Here is a 27,205-nt window from a genome sequence, read left to right as displayed (position 1 = left end):
GACTTGTAAAACCTCTGTCTGAGTTTAGAAGGGGCAAAATTGGGTCTAAAGGCTTCCTTTTTTATTTTATCCACTTTTTTGTAGCTTGGGAAGCTTTGTGAATAAGTTGTAGTGAAAGAGGGAAAACAGGAAATACCTCCACTAAAGATGCATGGGTTTAGATAATTATATGTGGTGCATAAATGTTATTTCCTGAGGGATTTCCGTACTTTGCATAGACAGCTTAGTAATAGTGTTTGCATTTATAAACATAGGGATTTCTTTCCATGGTGAATTTTTCAAAGTAGTAGCAGTTTCACTCATCATCACAGACTCATAGTGCTGGTTTCTTGGGGGACTATTTCAGGATCCCAAACTCACTCATAATTCTGCATAAACTCAATTATCTCTTCATACAAGCGCTGTGGGGCATCAAGGCCCAAGAAGAAATCCATGTGTTCCCAGTCAGGAATAAACTTGTGGTAAAATAAGTTTGGGACCTGAGGCAGCAACCAGGCAACATCCTTTGGGGTTGAAAGCAAGTCGTTTCCACTGCTCCAGAGAGCTGTTGGAATAGTCATTTGTTTAATTTCATAGGAAGGTGCTGTTTCCTAAAAGAGAGGGGGAAATAACCGTTTAAAAAATAGTTTGTAGCTTAGGACTCTGCAAAAACTTCCTGATCAAAACAAACACACATATAAGGAGAATATAAATTGAGCAGTTAATGTGCATAACAACTGGACAATTGTGCAGATTTACAAGGCATCATAGAGAATGTGCACATAATCCATGAAGAGGAAATTGTGCACATTTCCTGGTTAATATATATAAAGGCTCCAGCAGGCCTAGTGGAATGTGCATAGATTGAGTGACCTTTGTACATTGTCTGGCCATTATGCATAATCTCCAAACACTGCCAAATTCCACCATAATTGCTCCCTCTAAACCTCCTTGCTCAAACTTCAACTCTCCACATGCCTTGACGGTCAGTGCAAGGGCTCCTAGGATTGCTTGGCATTGTTTTGTGCCTCTTTTTTTACTTTCTGGGCTCTTTTATGGCCATTTTTGCATTTTTCTAGTGATGTCCAGGTTTGGCGCAATGTGCGTGTGCACAGTCACGAGTCAATGAAAAGTGCTTAAATTGGTCATTGCCTGTATTTGGAATTTAATCACAGTGGTACCTTGGTTTACGAACTTAATCCATTCCAGAAGTCCATTCTTAAACCAAGGCGTGCTTTCCCATAGCAGGGGGGGACTCAATTTACAAATGGAACACACTCAACAGGAAGCGGAACATGTTCTTATTCCAAGGCAAAGTTCACAAACCAAAACACCTACTTCCGGGTTTGCAGCGTTCTTAATCCAAGTTGTTCACAAACTAAGCTGTTCTTAAACACTGTACATTCTTTTTATAAAAATAAATTAAAGTGAGAGACTGAACTTATACATAAATGATGCTGCATAACAAAATAGTCCACTGGAGAAGCATAGAACACCAAAATGCATTTTGCATTTCACTTATCCAGAAAGTCTGATTGAAGGACATTATGAACATCTTATGCAGGCATTTAAATTATCTAAAGAATATGATGGAAGAAGTATAAAAACACCTCATGCACTGTACAAAAAGCTTCATTTTATTCAGATTACTACATAGTTTTTCACATGGTGTGGTTATATTCTTTTGATATATGTTCAGTTTATGGAATTAAATATAGATTTTGCTAACATATTTATGGGCATCACAACCATTATGTTTTCTGTATGTACATATATACAGCCTGGTTATAAACTTCATTTAAGTTTATAACTCTTGACGTTCATGTTTTGCATTGGAACTTCATATTATCCACCATGTGTTATACGAATAGCAGCTTTTCCCACCAGTAGCTATGGCCAAGCCTTACCAGTATCTACCCTCATATAAGCAGAGAGAGAGAGAGAAAGAAATGCAAATAATGAGAAATTCTTACCTGATTGTGGTGAGCCATGTTTTCTTCCTTGCTTCCCCAGTCAAAGCCTTTGAACTTCCCAGTCTTCTTACACTGAAAAAGAGGTGTACCATATTTTGAAAAATCAAATGGGAATATGATGGTGGTGATGATGACGATGACGACGACGACGATGATAATAATAATAATAATAATTCTATACCACCCTTCATCCAAGGAACACAGTTCAGTTTACAATACAAAAGCACAAAAACACATAACATAAAAACAAAGGAACAAACACACACACACACACACACACACACAGTTTAAAAGGCCATCGGTGATGTAATTAGCCAAAAGCCTGGGAGAAGAGGGAAGTTTTTGCCTGGTGCCTAAAGGTAAGTAATGAGCCGCCTAGGAGAAAGCATTCAACAAGTGTGGATTCATCACAAAAAAGGCCTGTTCTCATGTTGCCATCCTCCAGACTTTTTGTGGACGGGACACATGAAGAAGGGTCTCAGATGATGGTTTCAGGGTCTGGGTCCGTTCCTATGGGGAGAGGCAATCCTTGAGTATAGTGGTACTGAGTCACTTCAAGGCCTTATAGGTCAAAACCAGTACCATGAATTAGATCCAGAAACCGACTGGCAGCCATTGCAGTTGGGCCAGGATTGGTGTTATCTGCCCAAACTGTTTTGCCCCAGTGTGCAAACTGGCTGCTGAATTCTGCACCCACTGAAGTTTCTGAACTGTCTTCAAAGGCATCCCCAGGTGTAACGTTGCAGGATTGTAACCTATAGGTTACCATCATCATCATCTTTTAATTTGTATACCGTCTTTCTATCTTACAATACTCAAGGCAGTTTACAAGCTGAAGAAACAAAGAATGTATGCATTCTAATGCAATCTAATAATGCAATCTAATACATTCTAATTATACAATCTAATGCAATACAAAAATGTGATAATAAAACATAACTTTAAAATATGCAACCTAAGTCAAATAAAGTAATATTCAATATTCATTAGAATAGTATAGAACAATATTAAATATCAGCATATAAAAATTAAACAGAAATCCACCCTTAACAATTACAATAAATAATTTCTAAACTATAATCAATAAAACAACAGCAAGCCATAGTGCGTAAAATAATACAATACAACTTGAGAAGCAGAGACTGGAGGGAGGGCAAGGCAGGTGGAAGAAGGCCTTGCCTGATGAAGTCTCTCCCGTCACAGTTCTTCCTCCAGGCACTGCTTCCTTATGAGGACTTCCAGGGCTGGGGGGTGGGGCAAGGCAGATGGAAGAAGACCAGAGCATAGACAACTGAAGTTAGGCTATCCCTGCCCAGATAGGGGCACAGCTGGGCCATCAGTTGAAGCTAATGGAAGACACTCCTCACCACCAAAACTACCGGAGCCTCATGTGACAGCAAAGGATCCAGAAGTACCCCTAAGTGATGTACTTGCTCCTTCAGTGGGAATGTATCCCATGCAGGAAAAAATCGAACCTTAAGGAACCCCACATTGAAGGATCCACAGGACCAAATAGCACTTCCCAAGAATCACCATGCAAGTAGGACCAGAACCACTGCAAAGCAGTGCTGCTTAGCCCCAACTCACAGAGCCGCTCCAAAAAGACACCATGGTCAATGGTATCAAAAGTCATTGAGAGGTCCAGGAGAATTAATAGGGACACATTTCCCCTGTCTAGCTCCAACAGAAGTCATCATATCAGGCAACCAAAGCAGCTTCTGTGCCAAAACTGGGCCTAAACCCCAACTGAAGTGGATCTAGAATATCCCCGGGGCATAAACTGTTACGATAATGAAGCAATGCTGCTGCAAAGTCCTAGCTTGAAATGTAAACATGATGGGAATGTTGGGACTGTTCGTGGGAAAAAGAGGGACAGTCATTTCACAGTGCGAAGCACCGGAATTAGCTCAGAGTGAAATATGAGCTCTTCCGTTTATTCCTGTCCGGGATGTACAGGAAGTGTTTGTCACAACACTGCTGGAGTTTGGAGAGAGCAGTCATGTTTTTTGTAATGCTGCAAAGACAGAAATAAAAGCATGTAAATACGTTTCTGTCTATCTCTTTCCCCTGCCTGGGGGGGGCAGGGGAAGAGGGGGTGTGTTCTTCTCACGTTTGAGAAGAATCGCTGATCAAGACCTTGCCTGCGTATGCTGGGGAATGCAGCCAGGGAGGTCAACAGGGAATCAAGCCGGGTGCCTGGGATGGCTGCCAGCTTCTCATGAGAAGGGCTTGAATTTCCCAACATAAACAGGAATTAGTGAATGAATCAATAGTCATGCTGTAACTCAGGCTATGCAATAATGTTTAACCTCCTCCCTTTAGGGAGCAGAACAATGTTGTAAACATCCAAAGAAAGATTTGCAAAGCCATTGAAAAGCCACTGGTATCATTTCAGCTTTTGAAGTTTTTCTAGACTATTCATTCTTAACTGACTTGCTGTTGTGAGAATGATGGTGAGATATACTGCCACTTAGGAGTTGTCTAATTTACACTTACTTGGAAGTAATTCCCATTTAATTTATGGGCTGCAAATTTCTTTTGTCATGTAATCTGAATTTTCCTTTCTCCTCCCGGCAGCTAGATTACATGGATAAGTAGCTCGGGTAACCCCTTGTGCAGAAGTGAAATATATTGCAGAGATCAGGAACTTTCACTCCACAAGACAACCTTATTCTGCCAGGGGACCCAGGTTGGCCCACACACTTTCTCCAAAGACTCCCACCTACTAACCAGCTGAGATTGCAGCTCAGAGAGGCGTTTTCATTGAAAGACTTGGGAAAACAAATCAGCAAGAGGTTTGCATCAGAATCCCCAACTAACACTAAAGGGAGGGACTTGCTGCAACTTGCAACATGCATTGAAATCCTCCATTGTTACATCAGGTAATTGACAGGTAGGCGGCCCCACCCTGCTGTTAACTGTGGCCTATGATAATAATAATAATATTTTATTTATATCCCGCCCTCCCCAGCTGAAGCTAACAACAGTAAAGTAATACAGCATTCTAAAATCAATTCATTATAAAATCAGTTCAAATCAAATTGATGGCAACCATTGGGCTAGAGTTCTGTGAAGAATTACCAAAGGAGGGGGTCAGGCTGTGCCTTGGCCAAAGGCCTGGTGGAACAGCTCTGTCTTGCAGGCCCTATGGAAAGATGTCAAGTCCCGCAGGGCCCTAGTCTCTTGTGACAGAACGTTCCACCAGATCGGAGCCACAGCCAAAAAAGCCCTTGCCGTGGTTGAGGCCAGCCTAGCCTCTCTGTGGCCTGGGACCTCCAGGATGTTTTTGTTTGAAGACCGTAAAGTCCTCTGTGGGACATACCAGGAGAGGTGGTTCCGTAGGTACGAGGGTCCTAGGCCGTATAGGGCTTTAAAGGTTAAAATTAGCACCTTAAACCTGATCCTGTACTCCACCGGTATGAAACTAATCCTGATAAAAAACTGCCCTGTGGTGTCAGAAGGATTCCCCAACCCTGTTCTTTTCCCAGGGCCATGCAAATGTTACCAGTGACTACATTCAAGACCATGTACTCCCAAATCATAGCCCTTCTTGGCCTGCCTTATGCTACAACACACAGCCTTCACTAGCCTGGAGTCCTCCAGATGTTCTGGACTACAATTCTCATCAACCCCAGCCAGCGTGGCCTGGCTGATGGGAGTTGTAGTCCAAGCAGGTTGGCAGAGGTTGCAGTTGCACTAACAACACCTGGGTTATTTATTAAAACACATGTCAACAAAATACCACAGAAAATTAATATATGTTCATCTACATACAGAGGAAATATATTTTCAATTTTAAAAAAAATCCACTGGGGGAATGATTATATCTGTTGCTGGTGAAATACTGCTGTTTGGTAACTTTAAAAACCCAAAAATCTTATTTGGCTTTAAATCCTTTAGCATAAAAGCAAAATATATTTGTTAAATACATTTGTTAAATATTCTACCTGACTCCAGTGAAGTATGTTTTGAACCGATGACCCAGCTGGCGAGTGAGATACGTATACTTCGATTTGACTCTGTATGAAAGAGCAAAACGCTTAGCCAAATTTATCACAAAGTGCAACAGCCACTTCACTTCCATTTGGTTTGTTTGAAGAAAAGCAGTGCACCAGAGCTCATAATCTGGATATCATGCAAGAATCCTTGTTTAAGTAGTAGTTACATGAACCTCTTTATGGAGATCAGCTTAACACTCTAAACTAGTTGCCAGTCCCAATATTGTGTTACCAAACAAGAGGGAAATTCGCTTAGAGCAAAGCATGTAACTGCTCCACAAAATAAATTCATTTTTACTTTGTACATTCCAAAATACTTACAGTGCAATCCTATGCACATTTACTAAAAAGTAAATTGTACTGTGTTCAGCCAGGCTTACTCCCAGGTAACTATGCACAGGATTATAGCCCTGACTATAATACTTTTCATTATACAGTACAACTAAGACCAATTCAGACATGACAAATAAGATCCATTGCTGCATTGGGCTACTGCATTGTGTATATTCCTCCTGTTTGACATGAATTCACCCCACCCTGCTCCAATGTCATGTCCAATTGTGTTACCAAGCATAGTTAAGGGGCACTCCAGGACTAATCAGGAACTATGAACTCAGGAATGCTCTTAGCTATAGACATGTTGCATCATTGTGGCAAGGATGTCACAGCCTTCTTGTAACTCTTAATGGCTCCATTGCACATTAATGGATCTCAGCAAAACTAAGACACCTGCAGGGGAAGCATTGCGACCCCTAACTAGGGACAAAACAAAAATCCAAAAGGAGCAAATGTATAAATAAAAACTACAAGTTGTAGCGAAGACTACCCTTCCCTTGCAAGTTGCACCCAGCGAATGAGACACCATCAACAAGTCCATCTTTTAATTTATAGTCATCATACACAGACCACCCATTTTTTGGTCACAGGTTTGGTCACCTCTAGAGATATTGTTGCCAACTTGGCATAAGGATTCCCATGTGGGGGTGGGGGGTCTTCATCAATGTTTGAATGCAGGTGCCATTTTCAACCAGAATGGCTGACTTTGCCCAAGCTATGCTGATTTGGACACTGGTGGCGCTGTGGGTTAAACCACAGAGCCTAGGACTTGCCGATCAGAAGGTCGGCGGTTCGAATCCCTGCGATGGTGTGAGCTCCCGTTGCTTGGTCCCTGCTCCTGCCAATCTAGCAGCTTGAAAGCACGTCAAAGTGCAAGTAGATAAATAGGTACCGCTCCAGCAGGAAGGTAAACGGCATTTCCGTGTGCTGCTCTGGTTCGCCAGAAGCGGCTTAGTCATGCTGGCCACATGACCTGGAAGCTGTACACCAGCTCCCTCGGCCAGTAAAGCGAGATGAGTGCCGCAACCCCAGAGTCGGTCACGACTGGACCTAATGGTCAGGGGTCCCTTTACTTTGGATGACTACTCACATGAGTACATAGGTCATTTTGTTATTCAAGCCTGTTTTCCTAGAGATACGTCTAATAGGGACGCGGGTGGCGCTGTGGGTAAAACCTCAGCGCCTAGGACTTGCCGATCGCATGGTCGGCGGTTCGAATCCCCGCGGCGGGGTGAGCTCCCGTCGTTCGGTCCCAGCTCCTGCCCACCTAGCAGTTCAAAAGCACCCTTAAGTGCAAGTAGATAAATAGGTACCGCTTTATACCGGGAAGGTAAACGACGTTTCCGTGTGTGCTGCTCTGGTGCCGGTTCGCCAGAGCAGCTTTGTCATGCTGGCCACGTGACCCGGAAGTGTCTGCGGACAGCACTGGCTCCCGGCCTCTAGAGTGAGATGAGCGCACAACCCTAGAGTCTGTCAAGACTGGCCCGTACGGGCAGGGGTACCTTTACCTTTACCTTTAATGTCTAATATCTAATAATATCAAGTAATATCAAGTAGCAACAAAATACCACAAAAAATATTGCCCACTCACAGTGACCCCACCACCACCACCACCAAGCAAGGCCTCAGCCCCAAAAGGGAACAAACTGGACAAGACAAAATTATGGGATTTTAGAAATTGGCCAAAACTTTATTGATTCCGGATGTATCATTTATGTGGGTTGGCTTGTTGGTGCCAGAATACCCCTTAAACAATCTATGGCCTTTTAAATGGTGTTTTGTTTTTGTTTGTTATTATGGTATGTATTTTTGTGGTTTTATATTGTAAACCACCCTGTTCTCTACCTGAAGGGCAGCATAGAAATTACTTACAGCTGTCTAAGAGTTTAAGTGCATCTTGCCATGTATGCAATGTGCAACTGGCGCCCTTCCAAGGAATGTGAAAGGAGCATTCAGTCTGCTTTTGCCAAGGGTAGAAGTAGTGTAGCAAACAGCCAAGCGTGAGCTGTGAATCATAAAGCCCCCAAGGTGATCAAATATCCCCTGAGCCACCAGGTGGCTTTAAACAACCCAAAATTGCTCATTCTCAATCCTCCCACCAACAGGACTCTAATCTGGGAATAAAACTGACCGTGTTACAATGTTGTGGAATGGGTCACTGAGCTCAAAGCAGGAGGAGCGGAGCACTGGCCAACTCAGGACCCCAACCAAACAGGCTCCAAGTATTTTTGAGTCCAGAAAAAAGGGTTAAATGCCACCATACTGTCAAGATCCTCATGGATCTTCCCCATCAGCAGGAACTGTAAGCTTGTACAGGTGACTCTCTATTTATGAGGGGGTTACATTATGCACCCCCACACACATCAGTGAAATTGTGTAAAATGGGGAGTCATCTGTATGAGATCAGCTGAGCATGGGGAAGAACCTTCCCTGCCTGTTAGCCTGTCAGCCTGTCTGCTGCTGAGCTACTCCATACGCCAGCTGTTAAGCAGGGAGGCCTCCTGCTCTCAAGGAGACCCTCCCCAGAGCCTGAAGAGTATCCTCTTCAGGCGCTGGGAAGGGTCTACTCGCAAGCCAGGAGGACTCTCGGGGTGCTCCCCATTTCTGAGATCCACTTGCGGGTTCCTTGGGTGCATGGCCACACTCAAATAGAGCATGCATAAATGCGGAGTTACCTGTACCAAACCCTGGGCCCTGAATGCAAACATAGGTATGAGGGTTGTTCTTATACCAGCACCCCTTTGTTCGTTACCCACAGCAGATACTTTCTGCTGGCACCCAGGACACAGCAAGATGGGAAAATGGGCACCTCATTTTTTACTACAAAATACTGATAGTCCTGGGTACAGAGTAGTTAATACAACACCCTGATACCAAGTTGCAGCATTAGCTAGTTTAGGTGTCCAAGAGAATGACAAATGGTCTCAGGTCAAATGATGGGTACAAAATGCATACTTTGATCGTGTTGTCAGAAATCTGAAGGAGCTTAGTTGCTATCGGGTTGGGAAAATAATTCACGGTGACTAGTGGTGCCAATCCAAAGAATATTTTTATCTTCTGGGTGAGTTGTGGCATGGTTGAAAATGCAATGAATGCTATGAAACACGATGGAAAATAGAAACAGAAATAGAAGCAAAATGAATATAACAACCAATGTAGTCTTGATAAATACTGAAGAATACAAATTTAGCTCACAAAAATAGTAAAGTCCACAGTATTGTAAGGCCTGTGAAGAAGTGTTTGCCATCACAGGCAGATGATGGCCATGACCAGTACAGGGAGTGCCTAAAGAATGGACACCGAGACTGGTACTGGGTTGAATTACACCACAACTTTATTGATTATAGGAAAGAGTAGGTATGGCCAAGGCACTGGGCAAGTATCCAGCATAAAGGCAGCCTGCCCGCTATCTGATAGAAACCTGGTCGGGTGGATCTTGTGCTGAGTCACCCCTGACATGGACTGGGTTCCACAACCCAACACAGGCTTGGGAGAAGTGTATTGGCCCATCAGTCCCCCATGGACTTCAACCTCCTGGACCCCTCAAACAAGGTACCCACACTCAGCCTACACTTTTCTCTCTTCTCTTGGGGGTCTTAATGCAAGGGGTTGTTAAACTACAGCTTCCTGTTACACCCAGACTGGGAAACTCAGGTAAACCAAAGCAAACTCTGTTGGCTCAGGTAAACCAAAGCAAACAAAAAACACAGTTAATGTGTATAGGGATTATTATACTCCATATATCACTTTTTGTCAGTCCATAGCAGCTTTGAAACATTACTTTTATGGGAAACATTACTAAGTAGGAATATGTAGGAAACTTACACAGAGATTGTTATTCATGATGCTTCTCCATAGGTTTCCATAGGCTCCAAGTGAAATCTCTGTACCATAAACAAGATCTGTATTGAAATTAATATATAACACCAACCATAGAAATAAATGTGTAGCTATTACAATGGCCAACATGTGTTTAAGAAGCCTTCAAACCTACCCATTCTGGTGCCCTGGGAATGACCAACATAAAATATTTTCTCCTGCCTGGTTTTACTCAGGATAAAATTTATAGAAGCTGGAAGGTTGTATTTAGCCATTTCATCATAACTGCAAAGGAAAAGGAATATTTACAGACTTGAATATGCAGTGAGATCTGCATTGTGTAAGCCGAGCATGCCATGTTCTCCACCCAGCGCAATACAAGAACAGATTTGGATCTGGCACACAAGAGGTCACCTCCTCCATGTACTCATCAACTACCAATTTCATAAACATTTGTGAAACATAGTAATTATGATTAAGCAATTAATTATCCTCCTTTTAAAAGCTTTTTAAAATGCCAGTTTCACGAGTAACAGTATTTATGATGTGAGCTTCCCCTCCCTTCCCCCCTCCCCATGTCTGGCCTAGTAAGTTTACTGGGAATCAGCAGGAATCACATTTGATCCTCCCACATAAAATCTAATGGCACCCAAAGTTAACCTGATCTGTTGGAAGAAGAAGAAGAAGAAGAAGAAGAAGAAGAAGAAGAAGAAGAAGAAGAAGAAGAAGAAGAAGAAGAAGAAGAAGAAAAGTTTGGATGTGGTATCCCGCTTTATCACTACCCTAAGGAGTCTCAAAGCGGCTAACGTCTGCAGAGCTCACCAAAGTCATATTTCATGACTGGGGTTATCCAGCTTCATTTTGCTGTTGACACCCGTCTGTCTCAGAAGACAATTAAAGAGTGTGCCTTGTGCTGTGAAGTCAAAGCATTACAATGCCTGCTGTGGATGCAGAATCTGATACACATATCTTGTTGCTGCTGGGGCATCACGTTGTACTGATGCAGCTATACCATGGCACTTCTTTCTATGCTCCTTCAGTGGTCATTCCTCCTCTAGTCATTGCTGTGGATGCATGACCTGAATGACTGTCTGCAAGGGATTCCCACACAGTGGGTTTAACACTGCCAGCCTTCATTGTCACATTTGCAGACAACTTTGTAATGCAGAGTTGGTCTGCCAATGGGCCTGCTGCAAGAAGCCAACTCACTGTAGAACACATCTTTTGGGAACCCTGCCATCTTCCATTCTTCATAAGAGCATATAATTCTTCACTTGAAGAATGTATGCTGTTTGTTTGTTTAAGAAACAACTACCAATTATATTTATTTGGAAATTTATTTTTATACCTGCATATCTTGTATTTTTAGGGCACTGTTCAATGTTGAAACAGAGGAGAAAGAGCATGGCAGATTTATCATCCTAAAAGGAAGACTAAGAACCAGAAACACATAATGAAGTTTAGAAACCTCCCTCTAACTGAATTGCCAGAATTCTTCTTGCTCCACAGTATAGTTGATGTGTTTCATGGACCAGGTGTTCCTCTACTGTTTCCTAGCCAAACATCATAGCCAGCATCAGCCAGTATAAAGCCCAAGCTATTGTTGTCCAGATTTGCCACCCAGTTACTGCCAGAGCAAAACAAGTCATGTTGCAGAAACACTACGGGCTTCGGATCTGAAATGGAAGTCGTTTAAGTATAGTTATAAGAGGTAACTTCTGTGTTTCTTTCCAACAAGACAGTGATCCATCAGAACCTTGAATGGCATTGTTATCATTCCATATTGCAAGTAGCAGCCAGTGAGGTGGTGCAGGTAGGGCACTGTTGCTCTCGTGGCTTCCCAACAAATGGGTTGCTGGTGCTTACGGAGAGAGAAGGAAGCAGTGCATATCAGCACAGCCAATCCAATTCTCCCAACTCCTTGCCACACCAGGCCAAGCTCCCCCAACCCTGCATCTCCCCTCTTCCTCTCAATGAGCTCCAGTGAAGTGTTGAGAAATCAGGAGAGCAATGGTACCCCACACACGCCACTTCACTGGAAGCTACTGTATATCACCTACTATACACTTGGGACACTTTGAATATTCCTGTTTGGTTAACCTCCACACTGGACATTCTGCATTGTGACATTTTCTGAGAAAACTGATTGCATGATAACTGCAAAAAAACACTGAGAGGTGGTCGTCACCCAATCACTCAGATGAATCTGCTTCCTGAATGAATGAATTGTGGAATCCACCGGTTCTCTGCATGACTGTAATCAATACAGCAACTACTATGATAAAGCACTGCCTCAATCCTACCTGAAAGATGTGGGAGTCATAAAGCCATGGCAGAGGCTTGTAAATGCTGCCTGGTGCCTGCTGACCTTGGTGACCAGCATGTCTGTGCCTTGTAATGTATTGAATGTATTGACCTTATATGGAGTTGTGTTCCCTCTGGGCAGTGATTACCTTATATGGTGATGGGTGTAGTAAAAGCCATGACCGGATGATGTAACGTGAGACATTGGCAGACGGTCATGCAGGCTGAGAGAGAGAGACAAAGGGTAAAAAAAATTACTGCACAGGAGAGTAAGTCGAAGGAGCTGCTCATCCATCCTGAGAATACTGCTGCCTCTCTGTGTCTTTTTTCTATGCTAAGCACCATTTTAATGACGGCTGGTCTTCCGTCAAGTGGTGCCCCGTGTGAGGCTGACTAAAAGAATACAGTGTGAGGCTTAACTAAAAGAAAACAGTCTGAGGCTTGACTAAAAGAAAACCGTGTGAGGCTTTTCGATCCACGCAACGGCATCATTGACTCACCACGTCCGGCAAGGGTTACAAGTGCTAATCATCTTCGGATCCCCGATGAGTCAATCCCTTTTATCTTGATTTTAGAAAAATGGGCAGCTCTTTGTCTATTCCCCAACAGAAATTTTTAAAAGACTTAAAATTTCTCCTCTCCTCCAACAAATTGGAAGTTCCTGAGTGTGATTTGATACAGCTTATTCTGGCCATCAATGAACATTGCCCCTGGTATCCCCAGGATGGAACTTGGGAATTAAAACACTGGGACAAAATTGGAGCACATTTTCATGGACACCCTAGCATTGGCGTTCGTGTTCTGAATGCATGGTGCAAGGTTCGTTACGCCATGGGCTGTTTATCACCAAAAAATATCTCCATGGCTGTATTGCCAACATCACCTCTGGCTTCTTTAATTCAGCCTGCCGTGATGCCGTCTGTTCCGGCACTCGCTTTGCCAGCACCACCAGACCCCAAGCCTCCGGACTATAGTTCCTCACCAGAGGATCCAATCCTGCAAAAATACCATGGTCTGGTTGGCAAAGATCCTACTCCCTCACCAACAGAACCAGCTACCCCTTTTCAACGTGCAGTTCTTGCCTTTTCCTTAATTCAGGATACTGTGGCATTTCCCGTTATAGTGCCCCCTGCTGGCGCTCCAGCAGGCACCCAAGCCCAACATCAACCTTTTGACTTTAAGATTTTGAAAGAGTTGTAACTGTCAGTAAAGACCAATGGACTCCAAGCCCCATATACGCAGGCGCTTTTGGAAGCCACATTAGCCCAGCTTTTGGTTCCAGATGACATAAAGCTTCTGGCCCGTACAGTGTTACCTCCATCAGCGGGCGTATTGTTTGCCCACGAATGGGAAACTGCCTGCCGTGTTTATGCTCCGGCTTTATTACAACAAATCAGAGGGAATAACCCTAATGTTACCCTCGCAGATGTCATAGATGCCATGATGGGGCATGGTCCCTTTGTTCAGGCTTCAGTGCAAGCCACACTGCTGCAAATCTTATTGAGGGATACGGCCCTTGCTGCTAATCAAGCAATGAGAAAAATTCCAGAACCCACCAGTATTCAGTCTAGATGGGGTTCAATCAGGCAAGAGGCAAGAGAATCATATTCTTCTTTTATGGACAGGCTGCTTACAGCAGTGAGTCGCCAAATTGATAATCCTGAAGCCAAACAAATAATTATCAAACAATTGGCCTTTGAAAATGCCAATGAGGATTGTAAAGTTGCATTACGACCAATAATACACAATCCTACCACAGACACAGCAGCCATGCTTTGCATTTGTCAGTCTGTAGGTACAGCCACCCATAAGGCTCATCTGTTAGCGGCGGCGCTAAATAAAAACCAGCCTGTAGCCACCGATAAAACATGTTTCCATTGTGGCAAACCAGGACACTTTAAGGTGCAATGTAGATCCACGCAACAGCCTAGGCGTCCTTCTACCAAATGTCCAATCTGCAAAAAAGGCTTTCATTGGGCCAATCAATGCAGATCGCTTCCCCAAAACCAACAGCAGGGTCAGTACACTGCCTGAAATCAGCAAGGACAACAGCAGGGAAACCGGCAGCCAGGCCCACCCCGGGCCCAGACAAATCAATAGGGGACCCCCCAGAGTCCAGGGAAACAGCACCACGGCTTCGCCTGACCCAGGAAGTGGAATTCCATTTGCCTTTCTGCCCTTTAAAGACTCATGTCCTCACTGAAGCAGGGTTGGACAATCATGCCACTTGTCTGGTATTGCCTTTATTATCTGCACAAGCAGCAGGAATTCATGCGGTACCAATGCTAACACACGGACCGTATGTGAATTTCCCTGAGATCACGCTATACGCGGATCGTCCATGCAGAATACAGTCAAATACTTCAGTGGCGAAGATTATCATTTTTCCCCCATCCGAACAACCACCCCTAATTGCAGCAGCCATGAACATTGCAGCCTCACGCCCTTCTGTGTCTCTGACAGTGGGAGGTCGACGCGTTGAGGGAGTTCTGGACACAGGGGCAGATGTAACAGTCGTGGCAATATCTGCTTGGCCATCCAGTTGGCCCACTTGTCCAGCCACTCAAGTTATTGGTGTGGGAGGTGAATCACAGGCACGGCGCAGTCTCCACCCAATACTCATCCAAAGTGATAGTGGGGTTCAGATCACCCTCTATCCGTTAATAATGGACATTCCAGTCTCCTTATGGGGGCGCGATATTTTGGCTATTGCAGACACCAAATTGGAGTCAAATTTATTCTGCACTTCCACGCACGGCACTGCCGTTACGATGGATCACCACTACCCCAGTATGGGTAGAACAGTGGCCCCTACCAAAAGAAAAATCAGCAGTGGTGGCCCAGCTTATTTCTGAACAATTGACTTTCGGCCACATTGAACCGTCCTCATCCCCCCTGGAACACCCCAATTTTCGTCATTAAAAAGAAATCAGGGAAATGGCGTCTCCTGCAGGATTTGAGAAAAGTCAATGAACAAATGCAGCCAATGGGAACTTTACAACCTGGCATGCCAAATCCAAATATGCTCCTGCGAGAATATCAGTTGGCAGTGATTGATTTAAAGGACTGTTTCTTTTCTATCCCACTGACCCCAGCAGGCAGGGAACGGTTTGCTTTTACATTGCCAGTATATAACAATTCGCAGCCCACCCAGCGATATCAGTGGGTTGTCCTGCCTCAGGACATGCGGAACTCCCCTACACTTTGTCAACATTTTGTGGGTGAAGCATTGAAACCTTTCCGCATGCGCCACCTAGAGGTGATATGTTATCATTACATGGATGACATTTTAATTGCTGCGAAGAAACTCCTGCCTGGCATTTTTCAAGAACTTTCTGCCACGTTAGCGGAAGCGGGACTCTGCGTAGCGCCTGAAAAAATTCAATTGACGTTGCCCGCCACCTACTGGGCACATAAAGTCACTGCACAAGCAGCGCTACCTATTGTTCCCCAATTGACTATCCCTTCAAGCATGAAGCTTGTGCAATTACAGCAACTTCTTGGGCATTTGAATTGGGCTCACTCTTTCCTTGCATTACCTACCAGCACATTATCACCATTGTTTTCGGCGCTCGCGGGACACAAGGATCCAGCAGATGTAATCCAGGTCACTTCGGCAATGATCACTGCATTACAAACCGTTAATCAGCACCTGCGATCTATTCTCGTGGACAGGATCACAGAAGCCTCTGCACACAAGCTGCATCTGGCAGTGTTTGCTACACCATTGTTGCCAACAGGAATTTTATATGCTCAGACGGACAAGAGGAAGACTATCTGCATTATAGAGTGGTTACATTTACCAAATACTCCACCAAAAAACATTTATTCAGTAATTGAATCCACATCAGACATTGTCATTAAAGGACGTTCTCGTGCCATGGCCTTGAGCGGTTTTGATGTTGCATCAATTTATTTGCCTTTCTCGCAGACTGAACAGCAGCACTTATTCATAACTAATGCTGCCGTGCAAATCGATTTGGCTGATTTTATAGGTGTCATCATTTTTAACCCTCCAAAGGATGACCGTTTGACATTTCTGACACAGGTCACCTATGTTTTGGCCACCCCCTTATCTCTAACACCTCTCCCCTCTGCATTGACCCTCCTCCCGGATGGAACAAAAAGTAGGGGGTGGTGACATGGGAGGAGGGAGGAAAATGGAAATGTTTATTTACCCCTCCACAGTCTTCTGCTCAGCGAGCTGAGCTAGCGGCTGTGATTCTTGCCTTTCAATCCGTTTCTACTCAACCTTTCAATCTTATTGTGGATACACAGTATGTATATCGCATTTTTACTGTTTTACCAATATCTTATATAACTCCTTCCTTGGATTCTGACTTGTTTTCTTTGTTTCTTGCCCTGCAGGCCTTACTTCAGCACAGAGAGTTCCCTTATTATGTTGCACATCTTCGCTCCCACACATCACACCCAGGGTATTTAGCAGAGGGCAATGCAAGAGCAGATGCAGCGTTGAGGGACATTTCTGCCTTTTCTCTCTTTTCTGATCCTGTACTATGTCATAACACCTTTCACCTCCCTGCGAAAGCATTGGCAAAGCAGTTTTTTATTCCTTTGGCCCAAGCAAGGGATATTGTTTCCCATGTGCTTCTTGTTCTAAATCACCGCTGGCCATTCCTTTTGATGCTGTCAATCCTAGGGGCACGTCTGCATTGGCGTGTTGGCAGATGGATGTCACACACACACCTGTGTTGGCTCCACTCTCCAAGGTTCACCTCATGGTGGACACCCACTCTGGATTCATATGGGCTACGCCCATGAGGGGGAAAACAGCTCGGCATGTCATCCAGCACACTATTCACTGTTTCTCAGTCATGGGTAAACCTGCGCGCATCAAAACTGATAATGGTCCAGCATATATTTCTAAAACATTTTCGGAATTTTGTATGTTGTGGAATGTGAAATTAACTCATGGTATATCCTTTAACTCCACAGGGCAAGCTATAGTGGAAAGAGCCCACCTGACGTTCAAAGCACTATTGCTTAAGCAGCTTGGCGGCCGAAGCATACCAACAGCAGGTATCCCTTTGGCAGTCCACCAGGTTTTTTTTGTACTTAATCATATTTTATATCCACATAATAGGACCCATACCCCCGCTGAATTGCATTTTAGGAAGGAGGAGGCACTCCTCCGCCCCTTGGTGGTGTACCGACGCTTGCCTGATCCCGCATGGCATGGACCTGTTCCGCTGATCACATGGGGCGAGGGTACGCGGCAGTGGACGTCGAGGACAAGCCTTTGTGGGTTCCAGCTCGATGCGTACGGCCATGGCGAGTCCCTTCAACTTCGGAAGCGCCTTCCTCACCATCTGCCTCGCCATCCTTTGCCGCACCGTTATACAAGGAAGAGAAGCAGACGACCCAGTCCAGTTGAAACCACCATATTTCACCTTATCAGCTGGCAAGCCGCTGTCGTCAGAATCCTACTCTGGCTGGCAGTATCCACAGCTCAGCCACTCTCGAATTAGAAGAACAGCGTTGTTGAGTAAGACTTTTAGGGGAGAAAATTATCATAAGATTTGGAGGGATAATATTTTTGTACAAGATATGATTATGTTTGCCAGTTTATTGCATGCTTCTAAATGTTGGTTATGTATGCACATGCCCCCTTTTGCCCGTCATTCAGGCTTAATGCTTCATGGTGTGCCTGTTAATGGATCCTTTCAATTTACAAATGTTATATCCCCTAAGCAATCTTTTTGGCCTCCAGTACAATTGACCCTCCATGAGCCTGCCCCCATTTGTTTTCAAATTGAACAGGGAAAAGAATCGTGGGGCATATATCCAAACTGTCAATATACATTGAATTTCACTTTTAATAGCTCTTGTTCTCTTACAGGAACATACAGTGACCAATCTCAGTGCTATAGGAGTGACACCAGTGCATGGCTAAAAACTAGAAAAGAAACGTACCATGCAAATTGGAGTCTGAATTCTTCTATCCCTGGCTTAGCAAATGCCACAGATGAGCAATTTCATATCAGTTCTTTATTTACTGCAGCCTTTAATTGGTCCCAACAGAGTAGTAATATCAGCTATTTACTCCAAAGAGAGTTATGGTTGCTTTGTGGCAAAAAAGCATACAAAGCCATTCCTCAAAACCTCACAGGCACATGTACCTTGGGTATCATGGTTCCGTTGTTGTATAAGGTTGATAAGTTACCATCTTCTCTTAGACTACGAAATCGTCGGGAGGTTAATTCACCCATAAATCAATATACCGGTACCCAGATTTCTCGGGCCTTGCTGCCCTCAGTGGGCGCAGCAATGAACTATAGGGACCTCCATCGGCTAGCAAATTGGACAGAAGGATTATTCAATGATACCATAAAAGCTTTGAAGAATCTCAACCAGGAGGTGTCTGAAATGAGAGAGGTGGTCTTACAAAATCGTTATGTTTTGGATGTCATTTTAGCCTCAAAAGGAGGCGTATGTGCACTTGTTCATTCTCATTGTTGTATGTTTATTCCTGATAATAATGTCAGCATATCTGTGACGATCGACCATATGGAAACCATGGTAGCCCACAATCCGCTCGCCCCCCTTTCCATTTATCCATGGGCATGGTTATATTCTTGGCTTCCAGATGGAAGTTGGCTTATTTATTGATTTTAGTGATCCTTATAGTAGTTATTTGCGTTATTTTGTGTTGCTGTATACAATGTATTCCTTCTTTAATCTCTGTATGTACTGCATGGTTCTCCCGTCAGCGGCCTGCTTCCGGCCTCACAAGGGTTGCCTATCGTGCTCGGTATAACCGTATTGGTAATGAAATATATGACTCTGATTAATAAAATAAAGAAAGGGGGCATGTGGGAGTCATAAAGCCATGGCAGAGGCTTGTAAATGCTGCCTGGTGCCTGCTGACCTCGGTGACCAGCATGTCTGTGCCTTGTAATGTATTGAATGTATTGACCTTATATGGAGTTGTGTTCCCTCTGGGCAGTGATTACCTTATATGGTGATGGGTGTAGTAAAAGCCATGACCGGATGATGTAACGTGAGACATTGACAGACAGCCATGCAGGCTGAGAGAGAGAGACAAAGGGTAAAAAAAATTACTGCACAGGAGAGTAAGTCGAAGGAGCTGCTCATCCATCCTGAGAATACTGCTGCCTCTCTGTGTCTTTTTTCTATGCTAAGCACCATTTTAATGACGGCTGGTCTTCCGTCAGAAAGAGGTGTTTATAAAAAGTTACTTGCAATTAATATTGTGAAAGGAAGAAAAGCATCCCTTGATCTAGAACTGTTTATGTGATGACTAGATGACTAGACGCCCCACTGAATTCAGTTGCTCTAATTCCCAGGGAACTGGGGTTTGGGTTGCACTTCCTACTGTGTTTCATTTAAAAAACAAAGGAGTGTATCTGTCATAGTTTGAGTGTTGTGTTTTGGCAGTGATAAACATATAAACATTTTCTGAATAAAGCAGGAATTTAAGGAATAAAAGTTTCCCTTTTCTTTTTTAAATATTTTCATGTGATTAAGATTAATAATAATCCATTCACAAATTGTGCCAAGAGTCATCGCAAATAGAAAGGAGCTGTAGGATGTGAAGAACCACAGTATGTTGACCACTACTCTGCTCCTTTCTTCTTCTTTGGTGATCACTTGTAGCCGAGTAAGATTGTCTTCCATAAACACGGTTTTAACAATGAGTCCGCAAGTGACTGTGGAGGTCAATTCTGGATCCACACGTTCTTTCACAGTGGGGACATAGGTTTCGGGGTGGGAGTTGATCATGGTGAGGGTTTGCCAAACGTGCCTTCCTCTCCCTTTCATCCTGAGTTCAAACATCTTCAAAACCCATGACACCTTTGGTAAAGGCTGTTCTCCAATTGGAGCGCTCGCAGGCCAGTGTTTCCCAGTTGTCTGTGCGAAAAACTGGTATTGCTAACTCTGTTATGGGAAGTGGGGTGGCCCCCAATATGATTGTGTTCATTATTGTCAATGGGACTACTCTGAGTAAAACTTAAGTTGACTATCACACATCATCTTGTTTTTAAAAAGCTTCCTAAAAATAGCTTTCAAATTACAGTGGTACCTCGGGTTACATACGCTTCAGGTTACATACACTTCAGGTTACAGACTCCGCTAACCCAGAAATAGTGCTTCAGATTAAGAACTTTGCTTCAGGATGAGAACAGAAATCGTGCTCCAGCGGCATGGCAGCAGCAGGAGGCCCCATTAGCTAAAGTGGTGCTTCAGATTAAGAACAGTTTCAGGTTAAGTACAGACCTCCAGAACGAATTAAGTGCTTAACCCGAGGTACCACTATAATAAGAACTTGTCTCAATCCCATTCTCCATAACAGAGTTTGGGGATATCAGATTTACTTTCAGATATATACTACTATACAAGTTTAGTGGAAAGCACTTCATTTCCTACTGTGATGAGAATACCATCTCAATACTTCCATCCAAGATGTATGAATCTAAATACCTAAGAGCAATGTAAAAATGTAAGTGTCTGATGGATTACTAAACCACACATAGACAACTTAGAATATTTTATGTATTTAAGATGGCAGTGACTTCTTTCCATAGTGATGGTGTTGTTGTTTTCAAGTACCCACTATTGGAATGGTCATTATCTGAAATCTCAATTAGCCAAACACAAAGAATAATACCCAAACCTTGCTACACAAATGGCTGATTCAGATATCCAAACAGCTGGAGTTTCCCAATTCTTTACCTATTTGTGATTTGCAGGTTGGTAGCAGCCATTTCAGGAAAAAAGTAAGGAGGGAGGGACAGAGATCGGACAAGTCAGTTTTTCCTTTGTTTGGCTTTTGCTGATTAGCTGCAGCAGTCTGAGGCAGAAAGCATGGATTAGAAATGCTTCCATAGGAAATAATGGAAATCATCAGTTCATTATGCAAATGCTCGCCTAACAAATGATTTCCTGGGAATGCATTGTGTTTGGAAAGCAGGACCTGTGTGTAGTCGTCATCGTCTTCGCCATAGACTGAGAGTGCTAGTTTCTTGAAGGAATGTTTCAGGATCCGAGCTCCAGAGATGACACAGACTCAATGATACTTCTGCATTAATTCAATTATCTCTATGTGCGTGCGATGTGTGGCATCAAGGCTCCAAATGAAATCCAGATGTTCCCATTCAGGAATATACTTGTGGTAAACTAAGTTTGGGACTTGAGGTAGCAGCAGGGCAATGCCCTTTGGTCTGCAAGCCATTCATGACCACGACTCCAGAAAGCTGTTGTAACAGTCATCTGTTTTACATTGCAGAAAGGTGGTGTTGACTAAAAGAGAAGGGAGAAATAACCATTTTAAAAACAGTTCATTGTTTATAACTCTGCAAAGACCTCCCGATCAAAGCAAACACACACAAGCACATATATGTTAAGAGGAATGTAAGTTGAGCAGTTAACGTGCATAAGAAATTACCATTGTGCAGATTCACATGGTGTTGTGAAGAATGAGAACATAATCCAACCATAAAAAATAAATTGTGTACATTACCCAGTTAATATATTTCAACAGGCCTTGGGGCATGTCCATATGTGAACTGCATTTTGTACATTCTCTGGGCATTCTGGAGAAATGAACTGACTTACATGTGACACTAAGCTCAACTATGACACAGAATGAATGTGCAACCTGCTAAAGAGGACACTGAACTTTCTCTGGTCCCGGTGTTGCTGCTCTGCTGTGAGGTAAGCCATAGTTTGCTTAACATTAATCACACATCCCGGGTATGTACTGTTCTGCCTCACTCCAAACAAACCACAAGCTGTGGAACCAAGGTTTGTTCTTGGATTTACAACTCATTGAGTGTCTTGGGAAAGACAAACTATGGCTTAGCTCAGTAGGCGATCAAAGGGAGGTATGCAGAGGCCATGTGCTCCTCTCTAGGAACCCTCCCACACCAGCATTTACACCAAGCCATGGTTTGGCTTACCATTACCTGCAAACTAGCTCAATGTCATTGACTGATGACAAGAAATACCCATCTCTGTGTTCCTCCATGTCCCACCAGTTTTGTTTATTTTCCACTGGACAAATGTACAAGAAGGGGAGGGGGAATCCTGAGACAGAACTGCAGAGTTACTGGATTTCAGCTCATTTCTTTCTACATTTTTCAAAGGGCATGTATAAAACCTATGGATGTAAGAAGGCATCATCTTCCATTCCACCCTATGTTCATCACATGCCGCACTGTTCCCATTCTCCTCCAATTTGCCTTCCACCCAAATATCATTCATCTCACTAACTGCTATGGGAAAATTATGTAACTAGCTTTAGGGACATTGTTGTAGGCAAAATTTGTCTGTTTATGTCCTTTATTGCATCATTCTCTTTCTAACAAAGTGTTTTGTGGATTTTCATGTCACACAAATGTTCCACAGCAGGAAGTCACACTAGTGACTGAGGATCCTCAAAGCAAAATGCAGGTATCACACACATACACACCAGTTTCATTTGTGCTTTAGCGGAGCTAGCACTAACCAAACAAAATTTCAATTTAAACAACATTATTCCAGCAAGTGGGACGTGGGTGGCGCTGTGGGTAAAAACCTCAGCGCCTAGGACTTGCCGATCGCATGGTCGGCGGTTCGAATCCCCGTGGCAGGGTGCGCTCCCGTCGTTCGGTCCCAGCTCCTGCCAACCTAGCAGTTCGAAAGCACCCCCGGGTGCAAGTAGATAAATAGGGACCGCTTACCAGCGGGAAGGTAAACGGCGTTCCGTGTGTTGTGCTGGCTCGCCAGATGCAGCTTGTCACGCTGGCCACGTGACCCGGAAGTGTCTGCAGACAGCGCTGGCTCCCGGTCTATAGAGTGAGATGAGCGCACAACCCTAGAGTCTGGCAAGACTGGCCCGTACGGGCAGGGGTACCTTTACCTTTACCTATTCCAGCAAGTATCACATTTACATCTGAGTCAGCTAATCAATGTATAGAAAAATTTGAAAGAACATACATGCTGAATGCAGGCAACCCTCATAGGCATAACATCTACTTTACAATCTAGATCTTTTAGTATCTGTATAAACCACATGATTTCATTGCATGCTAGCGACAGGCTCCCATATTCTGCCTCACAGGATGAGGTCACAACAAATCCTTGTTTCTTTGACCTTCATCCAATTATGGAATTGGCAAACATCATAACCATTCCACTTGTAGATTTTCTAGCAGCTACACAGCTTCCGCAGTCCACATCAACAAATACTTCTAGCTTTTCGTCTTGTGTACTAGATATCTTCAAACATACATTTAATGTCCCCTTTAGATATCTGATGAGCACAATTGATCATCAACAGAAGAATTACTGAGGAGTGCAAAATAAACAAGGGAACCAGACAGGGCTGCCCACTGTTACCACTGATATTTATCTTGGTGATGGAAGTCTTGAACAATCAGATAAGAAAGGATCAGCTTGTTAAAGGCATCACTCTGGGAAACAAAACATACAAAATTAAAGCTTTTGCGGACGATTTACTTGTTATGACTGAAAACCCTAAAGAAAGTCTGAAAAGAGTGCTGGAATTGATTAAAGAATTTGGAGAAGTGGAAGGCTTTAAGCTGAACATAACAAAAACAAAAATGCTGGTAGCGCACCAGCAGCCACCCTGTCAGGCCTGCTGGAGGCGGTGGCCGGCTGGGCCTTGGAGTTCCCTAACCTATTGGTATTGGGGGACTTCAACATCCATGCTGATGCCACTCCCTCCTCACAGGCTCTGGACCTGGTGTCTTCCATGGCGACACTAGGGCTCTCCCAGTTTGTTTCGGGCCCCACACATCAAGCAGGCCACACGCTGGATTTGATCTTTGGTGTCGGTATAGATGTGATCATGTTTCCTTCGATGAAGGTGCCATGGTCTGATCACTACGCTCTGAAAGCCAGGATTGATGTTCCACCCCCACCCTGCTTAGGTGGCGAGCCGATTTGGGCTCGCCCGCAGAGGCTGATGGACCCTGATAGATTCCGTCAAGCCTTGCGGGACCTTTCTCCCCCTGGCGACTCATTGACTGAGCTTGTTGAGGGCTGGAATACCCAGCTCCTGGCAGCCATCAATGAGATCGCACCTAAGCGCCCTCTGCGACCCCGCAGAAACTGGGCTCCCTGGTTTACCGAGGAGCTCCGGAAAATGAAGCGGGACCTCAGACGGCTAGAGCAAGTATGGTGGGGTGCCCGTGACGGAGCTTCAAGAACATCTTATAGGGTTTTTATGAAAACCTACGAGATGGCAGTGAAGGCCGCTAAGAAGTCCTACTTCTCGGCCTCCATTGCATCCGCTAGCTCTCGCCCAGCGCAATTATTTAGTATAATTCGGTCTTTAACGTCCCTCGAAGGACAGCCAAATTTAAATAACAATTTGACACACAGCTGTGAGGCATTTGCGAGCTTTTTTGCGGAGAAGGTCCTGTTGCTCCGCCATGACCTCCCTGCCAATTTGGATACAATAAAGGAACTGGAGGCCCCTCGACTGTCCACGGGTCCAATATTGGACCACTTTGACCGGATATCCCCAGCCGATGTGGACAGACTCCTCCGAGCTGGAAAGCCCACCACTTGTCCTCTCGACCCGTGCCTGTCCTGGCTGATTAGAGCGTGTCCAGACGAGGTGCGGGACCCCCTGGGGGATATCATCAATTTGTCCCTTGGCACCGGGACATTCCCAGGGGAACTGAAGGAGGCAGTGGTGCGCCCGCTTTTAAAGAAAACATCATTAGATCCCTTAGATCTATCCAATTACTGCCCGGTTTCGAATCTTCCATTCCTGGGTAAGGTGATTGAGAGAGCGGTTGCTGAACAGCTTGGTAGGTTTCTGGATGAAACATCGGCTCTGGATCCATTCCAGTCCGGCTTCCACGCTGGTCATGGGACCGAGACGGCTCTGGTCGCCCTAACAGATGATCTCCGCAGGCAGCTGGATCGAGGCTGGTTGGGGCTGCTGATTCTTCTAGACCTGTCAGCAGCCTTCGACATGGTCGATCATGAACTCCTGGACCACCGCCTTGCCGACGTGGGGATCCAGGGCACAGTCCTTCAATGGCTGCACTCGTTTCTCTCTGGTCGGGGACAGAGGGTGGCGCTTGGGGGGGAATTGTCACCCCACCACTCCTTGGTGTGTGGAGTGCCCCAGGGTGCGATACTCTCCCCGATGCTTTTTAACATCTTTATGCGCCCCCTCGCCCAGCTTGTCCAGAGTTTTGGGTTGGGCTGCCATCAGTATGCTGATGACACCCAACTCTATCTGTTGATGGATGGCCATCCTGACTCGGCCCCAGACACACTGATCAGATGCTTGGAAGCTGTGGCTGGATGGTTACGTGGGAGCCGGTTGAAGTTAAATCCTTCGAAGACAGAGGTCCTCTGGCTGGGACGGGACGATATGGGATTGAGGGGGCAACTCCCATCTCTTGCGGGGGTGCAATTAGTGCCAGCACTGTCCGTTAAGAGTTTGGGTGTAATCTTCGATACCTCCCTCTCCATGGAGGCGCAGATTGCAGCTATAACAAAGGCGGCATTTTTTCATCTCCGCCAAGCTAAGCAGTTGGCTCCTTACCTCTCTCGCCCTGACCTAGCCACTGTGATCCACGCGACGGTCACCTCCAGACTGGATTATTGTAACTCGCTCTACATGGGGCTGCCCTTGAGACTGACCCAGAAACTCCAGCGAGTGCAGAATGCCGCAGCGAGACTCCTTACGGGGTCTTCGCTGAGAGATCACATTCATCCGGTGCTATACCAGCTGCACTGGCTCCCGGTGGAGTACAGGATCAGCTTTAAGGTGCTGGGTTTAACCTTCAAAGCCCTATACGGCCTAGGACCCTCGTACCTACGGGACCGCCTCTCCTGGTATGCCCCACAGAGGAACTTACGGTCTTCAAATAAAAACATCTTGAAGGTCCCAGGCCACAGAGAGGTTAGGCTGCCCTCAACTAGAGCCAGGGCTTTTTCGGCTGCGGCTCCAACCTAGTGGAACGCCCTGCAGGACTTGACATCTTTCCGCAGGGCCTGCAAGACAGAGCTGTTCCACCAGGCCTTTGGTCAGGGCGCAGCCTGACTCCCTCCTTTGGCAATCTTTACAAAACTTTAGTTTATGGTTGCCATCAATTTTGATTTTAATTAATTTTTATAATGTTTTTATAATGTTGCACTGTTTTAGTGTTGTTAGCCGCCCTGAGCCCGGCTTCAGCTGGGGAGGGCGGGATATAAATAAGATTTATTATTATTATTATTATTATTATTATTATTATTATTATTATTATGCTTGTTAAAAATGTAACCACGGAAGAAAAGGACGACTTAGAAAAAATATTGGGCCTGAAAATCTCCTCAAAAGCGAAATACTTGGGTATTTGGATCACCCCCAAGAACATAAACTTATTTCAGGATAATTACACCAAAACTTGGTTAGAGATTAGAAAAAACTTTGAAACATGGAGTAAATTAAAATTAACATTTCTGGGTAGGATTTCCATTATAAAGATGAATGTGCTTCCAAAATTAATCTTTTTATTTCAAATGATTTCAATGCTGGGCGAAGCAGGCTGTCTCAAGATATGGCAAGAAGAAATTTCCAAACTCCTGTGGGAAGGGAAGAAACCTAGGATTAAACACCTGATCTTAATAGACATAAAAGAGAGAGGAGGCTTTTCTCTACCCGACCTAAAACTTTACTACGAGGCAGCCTGTTTCACCTGGCTAAAAGATTGGTGCACATTGCAGGATCCAGACCTCCTGGACCTGGAAGGTTTTGACAACCGTTGGGGATGGCACGCCTACCTGATATATGGAAAAGCGAAA

At 44.4% G+C, this 27,205-nt stretch overlaps 1 protein-coding gene across 2 annotated transcripts in view; it reads right to left on the bottom strand.

Annotated features, from left to right (window-relative positions):
• Positions 1 to 27,205, bottom strand: part of LOC310762769 (putative lysosomal acid lipase/cholesteryl ester hydrolase) — a 43,377-nt gene continuing 16,172 nt past the window's right edge. Inside the window, exons 3-4 of one of the 2 annotated variants that reach the window (XM_083614275.1) lie at positions 1,953 to 2,024; positions 1 to 590 (exon numbers count right to left, since the gene is read on the bottom strand). In XM_083614275.1, coding sequence (XP_083470401.1) covers positions 357 to 590; positions 1,953 to 2,024 — 306 coding nt within the window. In that variant the 3' untranslated portion in view covers positions 1 to 356. Of the gene's footprint in view, positions 591 to 1,952; positions 2,025 to 20,930; positions 21,692 to 27,205 lie in introns of those variants that run through there. The other variant, XR_014548160.1, reaches the window with a different exon arrangement.

Source organism: Podarcis filfolensis (genome assembly GCF_964270895.1).
Source record: "Podarcis filfolensis genome assembly, chromosome: 5".
NCBI classification, from domain to species: Eukaryota; Metazoa; Chordata; class Lepidosauria; order Squamata; family Lacertidae; genus Podarcis; species Podarcis filfolensis.
The sequence above is the reverse complement of the archived record's forward strand: the minus strand, read 5'-3'. Positions and strand labels throughout refer to the sequence as shown.